The following is a 21595-nucleotide window of genomic DNA, read 5'->3' on the forward strand; positions in this document are numbered from 1 at the left end:
CATGCTTATTTATGGCAAGCACTACTCACTGGAAGCCATAAACTGCGCCTGTATTTTACTCTGTCTGAAATGTATAGCATGTTTACGTGAAAGGTGTATTAATGATCAAACTAATCTTAAGGAAAAAAAAAATTGTAAAAAACAGGGTGTATGGGGGGGGCAAAATACTGCTGCTTGCTCTTCAGTCTTCTCTTTTTTGGAAATAAAAAGAAACTGTCAGTTAATACGTGGCTTTTTTTTTTTTTACAGTCTGTTTGTTCTTAATTTTACATAATATTAAGTAAAAATATGCAAGACTTCAGTTGTGGAAAAATATTTTGATTCTGATTGCTGGCCATCTAAGACTGACCTCAAGCGACATAAGAGGTTTTCTCAAAACCATTTTTGGGGGAAACTCAAATCCAGAATAAATAGTATCTATACAAGTCTGCAGCATTTTTAAAAATCTGAAATAATAGAAGAAAAAGTGGTGTTTGGCACGTTTAGAAAATGACTTTTTTTCAAAAATACAGTATTTTTCATTCCCAAATTTTGCAGAAAGCTCTCTGACTAATCCTTTCTTGTCAGCGAAATTCAAAGGTGCGATGTTTCCTCCCCAGTTCTCCCCACAATTTAGTTAACAGCGATGGAAAGAAAACTTATTTTTTATTTGCATTTGTGCCTTTTGAGTGTTGCAGCAAATTTTAAAGAGGAAAAAGGTGAGGGTATAAAATCACAAATAACACGTGAGAGAGAGGCCCCACGCTTAAAATATTCAAGCGGAGCAGCTAGCGACTCAGAAGGGCAGGAGGCAAGGGAAGATGCAGGGGCACACTGGGTTTCTGACACGCTGGAGCCACTGGTATGGGGCTTGCGAGTTATCATCTCCAGAGGATATGGCGCAGAGGATAAATACGAAGCGAAATGAGGTCTCCCACCCAGAGACGAAGCACCTCCTGAGCGCGGGCGGCCGGCGAGGGGCTGCCCGGCGCCTCGGCCCCCGCCGCAGGCGGCAGGACAGGCAGGCCTATGGCCGTGGCGGCCGGGCTGCCGAGGTGTGACCACCTGAGTGCGGGGAGGCATCGAAAACGGGGCGTTTGAAGCGCCTGGCTGAAGCGCGGTGTGCCAGAAGCGGGGCGGGGGGGGGGGGCCCAAAACAGAAAACTACAGAACGGGCGCGGTTTAAAAGTGCACCTTAAAATAACAAGAGAGGGGAAGGAGGCTCCTTCCCGAGTCGGCACCGTGGCTATTTATTTGTGTTGGCTTTCTGCCGGGGGTGCCGGAGCCGGCCCTCCCCACCCCTGACAGGTACCCGGGAGCAGCAGCCGCGCCGCGGGGGAAGGAGGGAGGCGGGAGGGAAGGCGGGCGGGGGAGGGGGGCGGTCAGGCGCCCCCGGCAGCGGGACCTGCCCTCCCCGCCGCGCCCCGGGGCGCGGGCGGCGGCCGACGCCGGGCTCTCCGCGCCCTGAGGGAGCCCGGCGCCCCCGCAGACCTCCGGCGGGGGTGGGCGAGGGGGTGCTCGGCAGCGCCGCGCCGCCGGCCCTCACAGGGTTAAGGTCTCGCCCGGCGCCCCGCCGCGCCCGCCCGCCCTCGCCTTCCCGCCACCGGCCGCCGCCGGGCCGCCGCGCCGCCTCACCTCGGTGTCGTTATTCAGGTTCCACAGATCCAGGCGCCCCATTCCGTCCACGGAGGCGAAGAGCGCGGGATGCACTGGCGACCACATGACATCGTAGACATAGTCGGCATTGTCTTCAAAGGAGTAGAGCGGCTTGTTGTGCTGTAAAGCAGAGAGAAGCATGAAGACTTCGTGGCGCTAGTGCTGCCTGGGGCTGTCTGGCGAGTCTAATTAAAAACTTTGCACATTTACAAAGTGTCATAAAACTTCCCCAGATGAAAGGTCCTCGCGAAGGGTGGGACTGCGCTTTAATGGGGCAACAACTGTCCGGTGGGATAAATGAGATGCCCGGCGTGAGGGGTGTGGGACGCGCGGGTGACGGGGCGGGGGGGAGCGCCCGCGGCCTCTCCCGCTCCCGGCCGACACCCCGGCGGCGGCGCGGGAAGGGGGGGGGGGGGGGGGGGGGTGCGAGAGGTGGAGGCCGGCCGGCACCGCCGTGCCCGCCCGAGCCAACCGGGCTTGCGGTCGCACCCGATAAGGATCGTGAGACCGGCGGGGAGCCGCGCGGCGGCCTGCGCGGCCCTCCGCGCACCGCGGGCGGCGCCTGCCACCTAGCGGCGGGCGGGGCGACCCAGCGCCCGCACAGGCCCAGCCCCGCGTGCCGCCCGAGGGCCCGGCTTCCCGCCGCCGGCCCGCGCCCTGCGGCCGCCCCGCCGGGGCGCCGTGCGGACGGCCGTGCCCGGCTCTGCCCGGAGCGAAGGCTGTCCTCTCCAGCAGGCGGGAAGTCTTAGGGAAGTTAGGAAGTACACCACCGGGAATCGAGTCTAATTGTCCGTCATGAATTATTCATCCCATCTGGCTTGTCTAATTTTTGCATAATGGCTTCGCTAATCCCCGATCAATTAATGGAAAATGAAATTTGAATGATAATGAAGACTCCAGAGATGAAAGAAATCAAGTGTTCTCATGGCTTGTGACAGAAACCTAAACAATGGGACTTCTCCGAGGGTCTCCCTCCGCCGCCAGCTGCCTGCGGCGGCCCTGCCGCCTCCCTGGCGAGCGGGGCACGGCGGGGAGGAGCGCGCCCGGCCCCGCGCCGGCCTCTCGCGGAGACTTCCGCGAGAAATTAAGCACCGCACATGTCAAGGTCCCGTCTATAGGCTCTGTCTCGGCCAGGTCCCTCAGGAATGCACCCCCGTTCGCTTTACGAAGGAAACAATATCGGGAACGCCTCCATGCGTTGCGTAGCCGTGCGTTATCTTTCCGAAAAGTGGAGCGACTGACATTGCAATCATTGTATCGCTTTTCTGTCGCATATGGTTCATGTAGAGCGATAAAGCAGTCGGTTTAATCTCCGTTTACCGCTGGGTCCTCGCCAGTTTTGTTTTTGGTGCTCCTGCACTACACAACGTGCTTCGTTGGGGCCGCAAGCGCTGCGGCTCGGCACATGGACCGGTGTGTGCGCACACACGTCTCTCTATACTGCTCTGTTTGTGAGTATTCACGTGACGCGTTGTTATGGCAGTCCCGTATTGTAAATAATTCAGGTATATTTCTGCTCATCACAGGTATTACGAAAGACTATAAAAAGCATCCAGAGATTTAATTACATGACTTTGTCCTTTGAAAAAATAGTGAAGATACAAAGGGATCAGGTTCAATAGGCCAGTTTTTCCTATACTTGAATTAATGAAAGGCACTTTGAATGATTACAGGATCGGGTCCCAAATTTTTATAAGTGGCCTAACGTTTTTTTGTGCATTTCCTAAGAATAGCATGCATTTTGTTTTGTGTGACAATAAAATGAAATTAGAGCTTGAGCTTATAACCTCAAATTTATACAACATTTTTATTTCTTTTCCAAAGCTGGAGTTTTGCAAAAGAAAAGGAAAAAAATTACAAGAATATTTTCTTACCTAAACAAGGTCGTGTTCTCCAAACACATATGTATCTGCTTAGTATATTATCAGTACCAGTGGAGGGAGTTACATGTGTGAATGGAATTACATGCCTGTGCTAAAGCTTTTGCAGGTTGAGGGCCAAATGAAGACTAAGCTTTTGAAGAGGCAGAGGTATTTCATAGGAAATTTCAAAGTGAATCCTTACAGCTGTGATCTGGGAAATAATATTTAGAGCGGGCCATACAGATCCACAATGTCTACCTGCTGTATTGTGTATTTTCACTGAAAACACCTGGTTTTAGTTCAAATACGTCAACCGTGTAAATGTTGGAAAAATGGGCATTGAACACAATAGTATACCAAAGGGAAAGAAATCCGGTCAACTGCTAGGTGGCTGGTGTTTTTCTTATGCATGGGAAATGTGCTGCATATATAGCATTTTAACGTTTAATGTCATGGGAGAAGTAACAAAATTCCACAGAAGAGGACTATTAAGATATCAATCAATCCAGGGCAGATTTCAATCAGCATTTCCTTTTTGTCAGCATATCAAAACCTGTTTTGATCTTATTTTGGGTGTAACACCTTTTTAATGCTCTTTTTAGTTCTGCCAGTTTGTTTTCCAATTCATGCCTGAAGACCAAGGCATTAAAAGGAAGGGTCAGGAGATGTGGTTCTAGTCTGTATCTTGCTGTTCACATGCTGTATAGTCTCTGGCAAATAGCTTTAGCTGATGTGCCTCGGATTCCCTGTTAGCAAAATAAAAACACTTTTGCAGTGCTGGTGTTTGAGGTGAAAAGCACAGCAGATGTGCAGTGTGTATTGCCTTTACCATAACAGTGGAAATAATTCCGTCGGATAGGAAGTCAGGGGGAAAATCTGGACAACAGGAATAATACGGCTTTTGAGAAAGATCTCAGACGTGCAAGGAATGAGACACGAATGGAGATGAACAGGGAGTGGAGCGCTGTAAGGAAACGAGAAATTGCAGCCATGTGAGCAGCCCAACCAAAAGGCAAGGTCAACTGCAGTGTGGTTGGGAAAACAGGGAGAAATCATATGGTACCACCAGGCAGTGGCAGTGGAGCTGAGCTACAGAGCTACAGCTTTCATAGTGCCCCCAGCATCCCTGCCCTCCCAGCTTGACTAGCATGGGGGGGGGGATAGTATTTCCCATACTGTGTCTTGTTTTGCACTTTTTAACTAGAGAAGAAGGTAACAACTGCATCAGGTCAGGCTGGAGGGCCCTCTTGCCTAGCATCCTGTCTTCAATGGTAAGAGCCAGTGGCCTTTCTTAAAAGCTGACATTTCATCCTGGTCTGATTTTGCTCACTGAGAGCAGTTATGTTGATTTCATTGTGAAGACTCGATTTGTAAGGTTAAGTGTGTATATAAATGTTTGCAGGACTTCCTTACTGTAAGCCTTTTAACTAAGGGCCCAGGCCTGCAGATTCTTCTAATGTAAGGATTTATGAGTAAGGACCAACACCAACCACTTTTAGAAAATGTTGAAATGTGGAACCATGTAAAGGTCACTTTAAAGCAGTTTTAAATTACCAAAACTTCAGACTTACACAATCTATAACTAACATATGGCTATTATTATAAAACAACTGAAATCTAAACTTGATGAGCTTTCATTCTTAAATATCAACCCACTCTGTTATTCAATAGAACAGAAGAAATAGTTTAAAGCAGTATCTTCAGACAAACTTGTGCCAAATCTACTTATTACTGAAAAAGAGAGTTTAAGGTGAAAATGTGGCCCTACTGAATCAATGGAGTTTTACCATTGATTTCAGTAGGACAGGATTTGAGCATTTAGTGGAAAAAGCAAAAAAGCCAACTCCAAGACATGTGGTTTTGTCTCATTTATTTAAGCATGTCATCAAAATCTATTGTTCATCCTCAGTGTTTGCAAACGGGCATTGTTTAAAAGAACGACGTAGAGTGAACATTTTAAATACACGGGAGCTGTCTAGGAATTAGCGCTTCTCTATGAAATAAGAAACTCACGTAAATAAATATTACGTATTTATATAAAAGAGGTCTTTTTTTCCACATATAAATTTGACCAGTGTATTCCTCTTCTTATTTGCATAGAAGAATTTTCTTTAATCCAGGAGGTGCCACACATAAAGTAGCTAATTATCCATATAAAAGAACGTATACATATCCACAGGTTTTAACTAGCATCTGACTTCTGAAAAGCCATGGAAAAAGCTATTGGCTTTGCCTGTTTCATGAAGGGAGCGTTTTACACGTTGGCACAATTTCTGTGGGTGTCAGCTCCACCTAAAGGTACTTCCCTAGACTGTACCTTCAGCAGTACAGATGTATGGTGACACCACATACTCTGTTGTCTCCCCTTCTTTCTACTCCATTGTCTTCCGTTCTAAAGACAACAAGCCAAGCCTGTACTTCTGGCTCACACTGTATTAACAACAGCCATGAGTGCTGTGCGGTATTATAAGTTGATTCAAGCTAATTTGGTTTTTCTAGGTGTGCAGCAAATATGACAGATTCATTAGTCCTTGGCATAGAAACTTTCCGAACAATCTGATGTGTTTGTTTAGGCTCAAGGCTCAAGCTCCGGCTCTCGGGCACTTGGAAAGAGCAGAGTTGGAGCGGTCCTGGGCAGAGTGGCTGCTCTTGTGTCTGGCCCTTGAACAAACCAGGAATAGGGGCTTGGAACTAGATGATCTTTAAGGTCCCTTCCAACCCAAACCATTCTATGATTCCATGATTCTGTGCTTCCGGCCCCTATGGGACCAAATATTGTATAAATAGCCTTTATTCGTTAAAAAAACCAAAAAACCTACAAAAAGGTGTCAAAGGAAGGCCATCTCTTTTGGCATAGATAACACACAGGGAAGAGAAACTGCTGTCTTTATTTAAAGCAAGTGTTACGGTGTCACACTGACCAGAGGGATGCAAAAGAAACTGAGACAGGGCACAGTTGTGGGACTTCCACTCAGGTTAGGATCTGAGCTCTTTCACTGTTTTGTAGACCCTAGCTGCTAGACCCAGTCTTCTCCACCCTGAGAGAGAATTCTTACTACTTTGCTGAATCCAGGCTCATCTTTTCCTTTCTGACCCTGCCAGTTAGCCAGGCCAACCCAAAAGATGCGGATAGTGTAAGCAGAAACTAAAAGCCACTGGGAATTTCGAGGCAAATACTCCTCCAGTTGGCTTTACTTCAGTCTTGACCTTTCCTCCTTTAACCATCTGCTTCCTGGGACACCAGCTGTTAGCTGTTTGGGGTTACTTGTGCATACCTCTTGTGGTGGGGAATAAGTCCTCCGCTGTGTATAAGGCTCTACTACTCTTGTAAGCCTTCATGTTCTCCATTTGTATGAGAGTTAAAGAGGCCCTGTTTTTTATTCAGACTGATTGATCTCCATGGGAATTTTGCCAGTTCTGGACTACCATGTTTCTCCCAAATCTGTTTTCTAATAGTTCTGAAAATTTAGGATAATCCAATAGTTCCTACTTTAATACTATACTTATGGAACTTGACTTAGCTCAGGTTATGCTAGCTTTTAAAAGGTACAGCGATCGCAGGAACTGTTACAAGATGCCATAAATCAGAGGCACTAGTTACAAGTACATCCCTGATGGCTCAGCAAAGCCTGTCTGCATTCTCCCCAAAGGGTATCATTATCCCACAGACCCTGATACTATACAACTCACAACTTGCAGTCTGCTCCACCTTTCCCAGGACTAGCCAGACCTTGAAGGATGGCAATGGGAAAGCAAAAGGGGAATGTTTATGCACTTCAGCATTAGCCACTCAATGTCACTGGCTAACTGAGGTGCCCTAAATTGAGTTACATGAGTATTAGCTCCTTTACCAGTCTTTAAATTCCTTCTGGCAGTCAGATTCAGTGCTGAATCACAATGAGCCTCTGGGGCAAAATGGACATTTCACTGGGCTATGACCTGTGTACATGTTGTGCCATCTCACTGTCAGATGATTATTAGGTCACTGAATCAAGTCTAAACTGCATTTTTGGGCAAGGGTAACAGGCTTCATTTTTAGATGCAGTAGCAACAGGGGGGAAGAAATGAGAGTGGAAATGATCCATACAGTCTTCACAGCCCTGTTTTACTTAAATACTGTAGTATTACTATGTTGATTGGTTTTTTGGCATCCTAAAAGTTGCAGACAGTCAAGGCAGAAAACTGTTGACTTTCAGAAATGATTGTTCTTGCAGAGATGCTGAAACTGTTGCCTCTCTTAATTGCCAAAAATAAAAGAAAGTCCAATATTTTTGCATAAACATGTGGGAATTATTATAGATGGAGGAGGGGAAAAGGGTGAGACCGAAAGGAAAGGGGTTATGAGAGCAGACCAAGTCTGGAGATAACATGATGATTACATTTTTGTGGTTTCCTTCCAAGTCAAAGCATCATGGGTGAGCATACAAGAAGGAAGCAAAGGAAAAAAGGTTTGATGGGTGGCACAGGCGGTTTTAATGAGAACCAATCTTAATGTCTAATACTGTGGTATGGAGGAAAAAAAAAAGAACTTGGGAAGTCAGATATCACCTGACTTTTAGGAGCATCAGAAAGTCAAAGAGCAGAGCTTTCGGGGTCTGTGGAGGTAGCCTGGAAGCTATACGGACAGATAAACTGCTGATGTGGTTAACCCTCCTTAACTGTTCTAAGTCCTCTGCAGAGGTGCGACACATTCAGGCTGTGCTGCTAGACTTCAGTTGTTCTCTTCTACTCTGCCTTTCCACTAACTCAATGGAAAAAGACCTTTTTATCTTCTGAAGGCAAAAGGCAGAAAGCATGGCATTCCTCTTCACCACTGCATTATTAGCTGAGGAACTATTTTCAGTTAGTTTAATATAAATGTGTATTACTTGATGTCTAATGTAAATTTAAATGAATTAATGATAAGATATTTTCTTGACACAGATGAACTTTACAAACATCAGAAGCTATGTAAGGCCTTGAAACTCTACAAAACAGGCTTAAGAAATATTTTATATGAAGAAGCTAATATGCACACTGGGTTATAGTGAGGCACACTGGGTTATAGTGAGGCACCAGGGAGGTCAGTGTTCCCCAGCTCACTTTTCTCCCCAGTTCCTATTGGCCAGGCTGGTGTATGGTTGTTTCTGCGTTTTAGCTCATCCAGTTTCATTCCCAGTCTGGAGACCCTCTTACTCCACACTTGTGAGAGTTGTGCCTACAGGTTTCCACTGCTTGAGGTTTAATACCTTCTGCTCCACTCGCCCACATCAAGCTGGATGCAGTGTGGCTGGCAACAGTGGAGAGGTCTGTACAGGTATTTGCCATTTGTTCTGTATTTCCTCAGACTGCTGACTTCATTGCTAAATGTTAATCAAGTTTTCCACCTTTTATTTAAAACATGCTTTAAGCAAGCCAGCACTTCTTCCTATGTTACTAACTATGCATTTCAGTCATGAGATTTCTTCAGAAATACTGTCATTTTCCTTTGGAATTTCTACCTACTTCTCAAGATGGCTCAATTTCTTCTTTTAAGAAGCTCAAAACACTATAGAAGGTCTTATTGTCCCTACCTGGCAAACTGTTTCACAGTTTCTGTAGCTCATACTCCTGACTGTGTATTACTATATTCCTGGATCTTTTCAGAGAAGCACTTGGGTGACTTGCTGAGAAATACTAGTGAGGTATGGTTTTCCTAGGCTGATGGAAGAATTGCCAAATCCTGGTCAGAGGAAACACTGAACACAGAGTGAAACACTGAAGAAGGGTGGATGCGGTCTTCTACCTCCAGTCGTCACTCCCTGTTTATATCCCACATAGGTGGGATCAGAAAGCAGAGCTGGAGAGTGAGTGGGATGCTTTGGCAGAAGCTGGATCGCTGTGCTAGTGCTCTCCTGTCATGCAGGAGAAGCAGTGGCATGCACTTAGGTCCTGAGCCTACTCCTGTTGGAGTCAATGGGACTGGTCTCCCTGCTTTGGGCCTCAATTTGTTAAAAAGAGGTAGTTCAGCTCAAATTGCGAGGCGAGGAGGGGAGTGGGATAATGTAGCTGTGGTTTCAGGGGGTTGTTTCCCACCCCTGTGATTCTGACAGGAACATTCAGTATGAGGCCCCTGAAAATTAAATTTTTCTTTTTAATGGAAAATGCTGCTTCATCACAGGGTACCCGGCCTGGCATTGCATGTGGACTTGGCGAATTACCAGGCTTGCAAGCGACTCTGCTGCTGCAGTTCAGCTGCCAGGAAGTGCAGGCAGGAGCATGGGCAACACTGCAGGACGGCTGACACAGCCTGATGTTACAGCACCGTCTGCTGAAGAGTCAAGATTAGTATTTGTAGCTGCTGCCACCAGGATGCCGGCAGAGCTTTCATGGGTCAGCAAGCAATGATTTTGAGGCTAATTATTATTGAAGAGAAGTCCATCTTGTAGGATTTTGAATACCGTTCCTTTTTTTTACTGATAACAAAAGTCTCTCACGTAGCAGGGAAATGATGGCTGCATGAAGCAGGTGGGAGAAAATTTCCATTAGGGAAGAAGTCCTGGGTTTTATATATTGATAATTTTCCTGAAATGTTTCACTATTACATGTGAGCCTGATCCTCCAGCATAATTCTGCAACAGAACAGTCAGTGGGAGGTTTGCATTTTGATTTCAGGGGAAAAAGGAATGATGACTTTGTTTTGTACAGATTATATGAGCTCCTGAAATCCAATTCTGCTTTCCATGTGCAAATAAAGCTTTCATTGCTACAGCTGGATTTATGTTAGGGTTTTCTGAAATAGAGTTTAGCCCACTGAGTTTTTCAGAATAGCCTCAGTATTTTAGATGACTTTTATTTTTATGTGTGTGTGTGCCATTCTTCACAAAATGTTTCACAAAGGAGAAGCATGGTTTGCCTGAGTAAATGAAGTATGTTGGCCAGCTGAAGAATATTTTCCTATCACTTTTCAAATATGGCTACACCGAAAACCAAAATCATGAGAAACATTTAATGTGAAGAACTTGGGGCTGATTTCAAGCCACCTGACTTCACTTTGGTTTTGCTCTTTAAAATTACCTAGAAAATACCATAATCTTCTTTTTTGTACAGCTGGATGAGAGCCAGACCTCTGGCTCCAGAGGTAAAGGGCAAAAACTAAAAAAATCCTGTCTGAACAGGCAACTCCACCCTCTTCCCCAAGTCAGCTTGGCCTTTTGACAGAAAGTGAGCTCTGAAGCAAATTCATTCATTGCCTTGTTTTTGGACAAAACTCAAAATTCTGAACTCGCACCACAGAGAGACTGTTTCCATGAAATCCAGCATGCTATTTTATCACCCTTTGTCTTTCCCTATAATCAGATAAAATTAGCATTTGGACAGTGATTAATCAGATTAATCATTTTAATTGCTTTTATCAAAGAGAAAAGCCTGTGCTGGAAATGGAGTGTTGTCAAAGGAAGGTGATTGCCCTATGAGCAGAGTCAAGAAGGAGCTCCGTGTTGTGATGCAGCAGTGAGGGGGACCATTCTAGCCAGGTATCCAAAATAAGAGGAGTGAAATCATCCCAAGATAGACATTTGAGCCCCACCAGAATCAATGGGAGAGAGGAGTAGTAAAGGATTCCACAGAGAGAAGAAAACAGGGAGAACTGTCTGTATTCAGTCCATTTACCCCCAAAATAGACTAGTTTTGGTCTCCCTCACAGTATATTGTTTCTTTTCCTCTTTTTCTTCTTGATATTATTTCTTATTAGCCTCCCTAAACTCTCTGGGCCCTTTTGAGATCACCCACCATGGCACTAGAGACAGATGCAGATTGCATCCAGATTCAGTGGGGTGGTAGGTGCAGAAAGCCAGAGGTCCTGACACCCCTATAGTTTGATTTAGCATCTGGTCAGAGCACACCCTGGCTTTCTTCTGCTTGTATCTTAGCTTTTCTGGCTGCAGAATCAAGGTATAGCTGTCTGTGTGTGGCATGGGTAAAGAGGCTGATTGCTTCCTGGTAGTTATTTGGGAGAAGCCAGAATAAGAAGACAGACCCAGGAGCTCAGAAGTGCTGCCGCATCTGCCAGTTTAGATATGACCTGAGGCTGTCCAGATGCAAGAAAGCCATCAAAAGCTACAACAACTGATTATCTGCCAGACTTGGGCTCCTGTATAGTTGGTGGTGGGAAGAAGTAATGGTGGTACCTCCAGAAGATACCTAATGTATGCATTGCAATTACTTCTTTCCAGTGGCTGCATAAGAAACCAAAGTATGGAAGCCCTAAATAGTAGAGGATCCAGGAGGATCCAACTTCATATGCAGTAAGAGTCATCTAAAATGCCTCATGTGCTAATGTGAGAAGACTGAATATGGCCCAAAGGATTTAAAAAAGCTTAGAAAATAACATCAAGAATGAACAGGTTCAAGACTGAAAGTAGTGATACTTTCTAAATTTCACTAAGTCCAGCTCTCATCTACACTTAAGTGTATCTGAGATAAGGTACATGAGTAACCTCTGCATTTCACCAGTCCATTTCGCTGTTGGAGACCTGTCTGATCCTGTTTCAAACTGGAGAAGTAGGGCTGGCCCCAAGTGGACAAAACTGGTTTTCATCAGGAAGCATCAGCACCTTAAAATCAAAGCTTTAGTCTGAGAAGATCCTACTTTCAGTGAAACCAGAGTTGTTCATAGGCACAAGATACAGCTCAGAGCAAAATGGCAAGATGATCACAGCACTTCCTCCCCTTAGGGAAGACACCTTTGCAGCGTGGCCTGGTGCCCAAACCGCTGGCTTACAGGATACTCTCATGGAGCTCCTACACTCTTCATAAATAACTGTATATTCACTGGAATAGGAACATCTTCCGTAAGGCAGGGGAATGCTTTATACCATTAACCACTAACATCAGTGTCTCTAATCTGTGATCCACTCTAATCACCTGCCACGGGACTTCACTAAATCAAGTCATTCACTCCAGCACTTCCAATTACAGTTAAAACAATTTTCATGAGGGAGAATTCACCAAGTTGTTGTAATAGTTCACTAAGTTTACTGTCCTGTTATCATGACTACGTTTGACTACATTTCTATTTGGATCTTTAACTTCAGGCAATGCTATCTATAACACAAGAGGCTCTCACTCACCCACTTAATGTGATTGAAATTATACCAGAGAAAAATCTGAGCCAGTAGCCAGATACCTTGATACATGGTATTTGTAATGTAAAAAATAGTAAGTTCTTAATCTTAAAAAAAGTGATGACCCGACCCTGTTATTTTAGTAAACTTTAAAAATTGCCCATTTGTGAGTGCATTGTTTTCTTGGTGACTGATCCACACAATCATGTAATGCTCTGATTCATTCTGCTACACCATTTTCCATCACAGTAAGTTTGGTCTATCAAGTTGATCCTATCAGATCCTATCAGTCAGGCTTTTGGGGGAGGGGACTGGGGGGATAGAGGTACCTGTCTTTAGCAACACCACCACCTGCTTCTTTGCATTGTTCTAGTGATAGGCTTCAGCTTGACCTCTGAGGAGATGGTGTTCAACCTCTAGATCAAATTAAAACCAGTGGCATTTGAAGTTATATGCTGATAGGAAGGTATGAAAGTGGAAGGTAAAATAATTTACTCCAGGAGTCTTGTATCTTGGGTCATACCAAGATAATCAGCAAAGAGATGGGCATAAGATAGTGAAGGTACAGAAATGTACGTGAAGGCACATAGCATAGAAATGTGAATTTTTGCTGTTTAAAATGTGGTTTCTCAAAAATCACAACAGCCTGCAGACTGGAACAACACAGGACACCAAAAGAGAAGAGCAGCATGTGAAGAGCATACGAAAGAGAAGACAAAGGAGAGGGACTAGGAAGGAGCTACCATTGATGCACATGCTAGTAAGGCAAAACTGAGCATGGTCAAAAAAGTAGGTAGTCTGTCACTGAAGGCACACATGTCCTCTGGCTCAATTAGTCCTTGCTAATGGTTATGTGGTGGTCCTACTACCAGTCTGCTCACCTCTGTCTCTCCTTCTGATTATGGCACTCACTACCATTACTTAACATTGGGCAAAGAGGGAGGTAAGCATAGATGGGGATACAGCAATGCTGTTACAGCTATTCCAATCTCTTTTCTAGTCAGCTGCCCATCTAAGCATGACCTAGGCATAAATGCAAGACGAGAAAAACAGTCATTAGCACCTCGCCTCAATAAGGATAGGAGATAAAGGAGACCAGCTTAGGATGAAAGAGCTAACGAAATCCAGCTCTCTATCCAGACCTTTATTAACTACCTCAGCAGAAACAAGCCATCTCCTAGGCTTTAGCTGAAACTAGCTTGTTTTGCTACACTTTAACAATTCCAAGCTAGCTCCTGTCCCTTGACACAATATCTAAAAATTCGCACTCCAAACAGCAATTGCTGTAATAATAACAATACTTACATTTCATTATTTAACCTCATGCTATTCGTTCATGAGGATTAGTGCTTAATTAATTAACAACACTTAGCATTTCCACTTAGCGCTTTGCCTCTTCAAAGCATCATACAGACAATACCTAATTAAGGGCAATGCTGCGCAGACACTTCACATCAGGACTTCCCTTTGACAGCTCTGCATCCAAGACTTGCTCACATGGTGTAGCATGAATTCAAGTTGAAAGCCCTATTGACTTCATCAGGAACCAGGTAATGCCCTGGCTATCAAGTGACTATATACCTTTGCAAATTCCTTTTCTTTTCCTGTTACTTCTGCTTGCTTACTATTCACCCAGGGATCTAATTATTGGCTAATGTGATGGGTGATAATGTGAACCTTGTATTAGTGTTATCTACAAAACCTTCATTCTTCCGTTAGTGAAAACCTTATTCTCAGTCACCTGGTTGAACTGCCTTTGGAGAGAAAATGTGTTAACCACAAAAACGGATTATAAAATGTCAAGCCAGAGTTTTTAAGGGAGATGGTGCTTTCAATCCATCAGTCAAATGCCTGCTATGAAAGTGCCTTTCTCGTAAGCACCCCAGGGTGCTACACAACATCAATAGACAATATAAACACAGAGCTTTCATGGTTCACTTTACAATTGGACATTGACTCTGAATCTGTGAAACAGAAAGGAATTGAATTTCATGACCAAAGAGTATAATGTGCACAGGATTAAGTAGACAACACTGGTAGAAGCGGGAAAGCAATATGGCATTGGACGCTGATAGATTAAATTTACAAATAAGAAACCAAAGGAATAAAACAATTCTGAGTAAACTTTCATAAACCAGCAGTATCACTCAATGCTTCCTATCAATCCACTATTTTTTTCAAAGAATCAAATGTGCTGATGGGTTTATTCAAAGCCCACTGATTGAGCAGGCCCTGACTATGGGAACTGAACAAAGAGAGCCCTAAATATCTAATAGCTCCAGCCAAGAGAGTTATCCAGGCACTATGGAAGGAAACTTCTGCCAGAGTCAAATTGGAAGAAAAAGAAAACATTCATCACAGTTTAAGAACTTGTCTAGTGTCTCAGAGGATGTCTTCACAGGGCAGTGGCTGGCAGCCTGGGGCTGCTGCTGCTCAAACCTGCTCCAGAAGAAAGCAAGCGATCCAATACAGCGACACAGCTTCCAGCTCTGGGTGGTGCTGTGGTGTGTCACATGCACGTCACAGCTCACATCAGCTAGGTCAGACAGCTTTCTCAGGAAGCCCCTCTTGCCAGATGAGCTACAGCTTGATAGATATTAGAAATTTAAATGGTTTGATTCTTTGAAAACTGATTGTGTATTGAACAGAACCTGACCTAACCATTTTGGCACTGAATTCTTCCACAAAGATAACCGTCTACTGCTAAATGCAGTGTCTTTGTGGCCAAAATATACTGTGTTAGTGTTACTGCTAACTTCTAAAATCCTAGGAGTTTAAAATAAAAAAACCAGGCCTTATTATCCCTTAATATAATTTCATTTAAGCTGCAGATGGATGAGACCCTTATTGCCATATTCAACCTCAAGCTGAGGGTCAGATACTCATCCCAGACTTTTCTGGACATGTATGTTTGGAATTCAGTACCTGACTTTCATCTTTCCCCCCAGTCCTCACAAATTCTTTTCCCCTTACTCAGCTTCAACTTCAACCCTTCAATATTCCCTTGCCACCAGTTACTGCTGTCCAGGACTCCCTTACCTCAGACACCAAACAGCCTAGCTAGCCCCAACCAGCTAACACGTAAGCTCTCCATCACTTGGTTATCCTGCAGCCCTTTCTAATGTTTACCACCTAGGACCCATCCCAGACCCATTCCAGCCTGCCCATGACCACTCCCCTGGACCACTTCTGCATTGGTTAAGGCTGGATCCACAGATGTATATGGTTACATGTGAATTAGGTAAATCATGCACCTTTCTTATAATGAGTTTCCTAAAATATAACACTCAAGACAAAACTGTCAGCTGTGGTCACTGTTGATCAGGAAAAGATACCTGTTAATTAGCATGCACATTGGAGCAGGCCATTAACAAATGCATTGTGAAGCTACTGTGGAAGCTGATTCAAGTGATTATCTAGGTAACCGTGCTTCTGTTTCCAGCACAAGGCTGTCACATAAGCCCTTCTGATCACTTTTGTATTTACATTTGCTGTGCCTCTGTCCTAGCATCTCCAAGCCCTGATGTCTTGGAGGAACACACACTGAGATACTTCCTGACTGGAGTCAGCTTCCAGTACTGGAACTCTGCCGGGTGCAGCTCAAGATGTGAATCAAATGCAGGCATAAAAACACGGTTAAGACAAAAGCCTGGCATTTGGAAGGCAGTTCTCTACTCTGGTGTATGGCAAAAATAACTGTTTAGATGACTTATACAATTAGGATTTTACCTCTCATTCTCCTGTTTTACTCAGCCTGTGCAATGAAACAGGTTGGTCTGTTTAGTCTGTCCCACAGTTTTCACTCATGCTGTCATTACTCTATATCCATACAGTTCTATGGGGTGTTGGGGTTTCAAAGCTTCACAGGACTGTCTATTAATTTCTGCTGTTCATAGTGCTCTCCCTGTAAGAGGTCATGGGGACAAGTCCATAGAGTAGTCAGCAACAGATCCATGGTGGTCATGAGTGTTAAGTTCCAGCATGTATTTCCTCCCTGCTTCCAGCCATCAGTGTCTAATGTCACTGGGACAATTTATACTTTTTGGCTACCACAACCTCATACAGCAATGAATTTCACAAGTGATATTGATTGCATTAAGTCATACGTGTGCTTCCCCTGTTGCTTCATCAGAAGAAAGTGTTCCTGCTGCTGCACCACCATGGTGCATACTCCTAGCCTTGCAAGTTAGCCTGCACAGGGAGTGCTGGATGGATTGTTTGATGACTTGCAGTACAAGATATCCTAATCTCCTTGCCTAGTGAAATTGCTCAGCACTAGGGTTAATACTGAAGTGCAGGCCAGCTGAAGCTACCTTTAAAGAGCATGGTACGCTCCAGGGCAAATATGGTTGACACAGTTACACTAGGTATATATTTTACTTACAATTTTATCACTATGCCTATTCTAAGCACAGCCTTTCAATTAATTGATTCTTAGGGCTTGATATAGAAAATATTGAAATATTTCTGACAACGGCATTTTCACAAGTAGCATTACCCATCCCACCCCAGCTCGGATTTCTCACCTTTGTGGTCCACAACTTGACTGTCCAGTCAAATGATGATGTGACAAAGAGATGGGAAAAGTCAATTGGACCCACTGCCATGTGACAATTGATTCCTGTGACGGGTCCTTGGTGGCCTTCAAAAATTTCACCAATGCCAGCTTTACTGCAGGAAGAACAGACATTTGCATTCAGAGAATGATTTAACATCTGGTGATTTAACATCGTTTTTCTGTACTCTTAGGTTCCTGTTTCCTTTTAAAGTTCCATTTAATCTGTAAATCTCTCTCCTTTCAGTAAGGCCTTTGCCTGCAGAGGTTTACTCCTGTGGGCACAATTAATGCTTAGGATCCAGCACAGGGAGACTTTTTCTTACTTCTGAAGACTTGCCTTACTTACTTTTACGTACGCTGTCTACTACTGTAGCTTGAAATAACATTTACATATAATTATAAAATAATTCTAAATTATAATTATACTATAGCTTATGCCTCTGACTAAGCCATTATCACAAGGAATAACATTAAAATAAAAATGCAAATATGTTAATGACTTATCATGAGCAATTCTTTTTCTCTTAAATATCTAAAATAACTTTCCACAGCATCAGTCAGGTCACTAGGAAGCAAATCCTTTTTCACAAAAAGTGAAGGAACTGTTCCTGTCATCAGGTATCATACAGTCATTACTTTGAACAAGGGGAGATGTGCATTTCATCGGCTTGAGGCTAGAATAGCTATTAGGAAGGAAAAATACAATGCTGTGTAAGAGAGAATGTGCACAGTTTTCTTTTTCCTGGAAGCAAATGACACCAGATCAGTTGTCAATGCTGTGCAGGGAATCATGTGTGTCAGTGCAGGGGAATCATGAAATTACCCTTTTAGTTACATTATAGAAAAATTGCTAGTGGAAGAAAATACATAAAAATAGCCACAGCTCTGACAAGGCTGCCACCTCTGTGCCAGTGTGAATACAGCATACCCAAAGAGATGAGGAGCTGCACTGGAGGAAATTGGTCCCTCATATTGCTAGCATGGTGTCCCCTCACCTCTCCTGTTGACCATGGCAGTGTGGCCTCACTTAGGCTCTCCTGCCAGACCCTGCAGCATGTGCTGGAGCAGGGACTGAGTTCTGCAGTGCCTCTGCAGTGCCGGGTATAAAGCACACCTCTTATTTTATGCCTATCTGTCTACCATGTAGTTGGCTGCATAAGGGGAGTTCTGGAGCACTGAGAACACCTTGTGTATCTGCTGTGCTTTGACACAGCTGCTTCAAGAATAACATATGGCTCTCCACTGTGCTGGGCTGAAGGACACAGGAGCCTCTGGAAATAAAATGGGAATGATAGCAAAAAGCTCTAGGAAAGACAGGCAGGAGCAGAAAAGGAGTGCATTTGTCGATGGTCAGCAGAAGGTTTGCTAAAAGGGTGGGCTAACAAGAGGATATGGCACCTTCCTTCTCTTGTGAAGAACAAACCAGGCATGTCTGAAAGATCAGAAGTGAGAAATGCCCTTGGGCATGCTTCATTTATCCTAGCAGCCTAAGACTAATTCAAACCATCAGCCGCCACACAGCCTATCAGTACAATGTCTAAATATACACAATTTCGCAATACTGTCAGCAGTCAGGCTAAAATGAAGGTACTTTAAAATAAAAATTATATTGAACAAAATATATGTAAAACAGTATTTATACAACATTAGGAATGTCCAATAGAAGCCTTACAATCTTAAACCAGTGTATCCATGTCTATTTGGTCAACAGAAACACAGAATATGAAAATACTAATTCAGAGAATATTGCAAATATTCTGCAAGTGTGGGGGTGAGCTGTAAATCTATCAGTGAAAAAAGTTTGTTCTTTACAAAAGCCTTTCAAGCATCCCAGAGGATGAAACTACTACTAGAAGCTATCGGCGGATGCTAAAATCCTGCAGATTTACAGGGTGCAAAATAAGGAACTTGCAGTATTAAACTACAGCCTGGGTTATGCAAGGAAGGGATATGACCACCATGTGTGAGAGAGCACAGAGTACCAGTCCTGGGAGCGGGTCAGCCAGAGCTTGTGTACCCGTGTGGCACACTGTGGCTACATCTGTGTTAGCAAATAAACAAGGTGGCAGCCTGGGGGCAAACGGTGTGGCATGGCTCCTGGCTGTACCACAAAACCCTCTTGCCCTCCTGGAGGGTCCAAACTGCCCTCTGAGAGCAGGGGCCAGGAGGGCTCAGTCTCTAGCCTGGCTGCACAGACACAGCGGGCAGCGCTGTGCGGGAATACCCAGCGCTGGATGGCTGTGCACTGGGACATGCGTGCTCTGTTTCTCACATGCATATGTGTCCATGGTGGCTTTTCTCTGATATATCCCTGTGGAGACTGAAGATGGACCTGAGGATGGTAAAAAATAAAGCGGATTACCATCTCTTATGAGTGGTTTAGGCCTGATTACCCTGCAACAAAACTGTCTCCTAGGGCCTGAATCAACCTGCCCAGACATAGATACCTACATCTCAGCTAGCTGTCTAGACCTCCGTCTCACCTCATGGGTGAGAAAGAGGCATTTCTGAGGTCCTAGTCATCTCTTCTTCAGGCAGATGTCTGAAAAAGGTAAAGGAAATAAAACCCTAAGAGCAGTCGTTGCTTCCCACCAACTACGCAGGGATCCTGGGGCAACTACCCCAGTATAACAGGCTGTAGCATAGATGCTCAAAGTCAGGTGACTCCTGTCCTAGTCAAGCGAAGAACAGTACAGACACCATTGATCCAAGAGAAAAAACATGAAACACTCTCCACACACTTGGCTACCTCACACCAATGCAGGTACACAATGTTATTTAAGTACAAAATGCTGAACATCACCTTCCATGACGACAGGCTGTGTAGACTGTTCCCTCTTCACTGCCAACGACAAAGTTATTGACATCTCCAGTTGGGAAAGCCATTCCTGTAACCGCCACTGGTTTGGACTTATTGTACACCAGCTCCATGCTCTCCTACCAAAACAGGTCTTCATTATTATTCTGTGATCATCCTTTTGTTTGGCTGTTGGGGTTTTTTTCTAATTATTTTCTAAAGGTTACACAGGGTAGCAGGAGGGGAAGAAGAAATCATTTGACCCAGCTGCAGGACTTCGGTTTCTACATAGGACATTGTGAGAAGATGCAATGTCACAAACTAGGATGCACTGCTCCTGCCATCCCTGCCGCTGTCTGTCACACGTTTGAGAGCAGCTGGAAGGCACTAGTCTTTGCTACAATATCTTAAATCAGGCAGAGATGACAGGTGAGAATTTAAAATCTAATGGTGCAGAAACTAAAGGTAATACCTTAATGGTTACACTTGCCAGCCCCAGGCTCTAATAAAACATGCAATACCCTTCTATTTACAAACATTTTTGAAATCAATTGTTTGTCAGGAAACATGTAATATTGTGTGCACCTGAGGCATTTATCAGACTGTGCCAATTGTCCCTTTGCAGAACAAAATTTAAAAGTTGGGGTCCTGTCACTACCACCATTCTAAGCATTGCTTTTCAGGGATTTTCTGAGGTAACCATAAACACTCCCTCTAGACTCCACCATCAAGCTACAAACCAGCAAGCATATTTCTTTCTTCATTTGGTAGCTATATTTCAAAGTAAATCAGCATGCCCATTTTTGCTATTGCAAGTACAACCAGCATGAACAGTTTCTGGCTGTTGCAAGATGCGCACACTTTGAGCAGATTTTGCAAAACTTTCTGGTTGTTCAGCCTAAATGGTGTAACCCAAGAATCCACAAAGGGGCTGAATGATTTAGCAATTTTCATTTTTAGCTATTTAAGCGGGTATGTTTTCTGTGTTTAAAATGTCTAAGCTGCTATTCTTCTAGGGCCAAAGCCTGTAGCGTTTTTCTCAGGAGGGCTTTTTGCCGTAGCTAAAGAAAACGGGCATCCCTGTGAGAGGAGAGGGCTGCAAATCCATAGAGAAATACTTTTGCTTGGTTTATACTTTTCTTTGAAATACATTTGATTCTATTAAAAAGGCAAAACAAGACCTGGAAAATGCATTGGCAGAGCACCTGTGGACCATATATTTCTGTGAAAATCTTCTGGGGTGAGATCATCATTTAGTGTCTGTGTGGAGAAGCAGCCAGATACTGCGGTGGACTCTCTCCTCCCAGCACCTACACCGTGGCTGTACAAGAGTGTTCTGGATCTGTGTCTTCAGAAAGTTTCAGACTGACACACATCAGCAACACTCTACTCCTCCCAATTTAAAGCTGTGGCATGTAGCTTGACATCAAGTCCTGTGCCTTTCTTTTCCAGATCACCAAAAGCCATGCGCCAAACTTCAGTGTAATGTGGGGTGTGTTCCTATCCTTGTTGAAAGCCAGTTTTGGAGCAGGAAAATTCCATCTGAGTGATGAAGTACTGGAAATGAGATGTTCACAAATGTCTGCTTCAAAATTTAGTATTCCAGTAAGTGAATACATAAGGGTGGGATTTATCTTCTTGATGTTTAAGTGAAAAACTG

At 44.1% G+C, this 21595-nt stretch overlaps 1 protein-coding gene across 7 annotated transcripts in view; it reads right to left on the bottom strand.

Moving 5' to 3' along the window:
* Nucleotides 1-21595, bottom strand: part of DYNC1I1 (dynein cytoplasmic 1 intermediate chain 1) — a 199740-nt gene that overhangs the window by 24340 nt on the left and 153805 nt on the right. For all 7 annotated transcript variants that reach the window (XM_052801851.1, XM_052801870.1, XM_052801841.1 and 4 more), the window contains 3 exons: nt 19942-20075; nt 17107-17251; nt 1615-1755 (listed from right to left, as the gene is read on the bottom strand). In XM_052801851.1, the coding sequence (XP_052657811.1) occupies nt 1615-1755; nt 17107-17251; nt 19942-20075 (420 nt within the window). The remainder of the gene's footprint in view (nt 1-1614; nt 1756-17106; nt 17252-19941; nt 20076-21595) is intronic.

The sequence above is a fragment of the Harpia harpyja genome, chromosome 1 (genome assembly GCF_026419915.1).
Source record: "Harpia harpyja isolate bHarHar1 chromosome 1, bHarHar1 primary haplotype, whole genome shotgun sequence".
Classification (NCBI taxonomy): Eukaryota; Metazoa; Chordata; class Aves; order Accipitriformes; family Accipitridae; genus Harpia; species Harpia harpyja.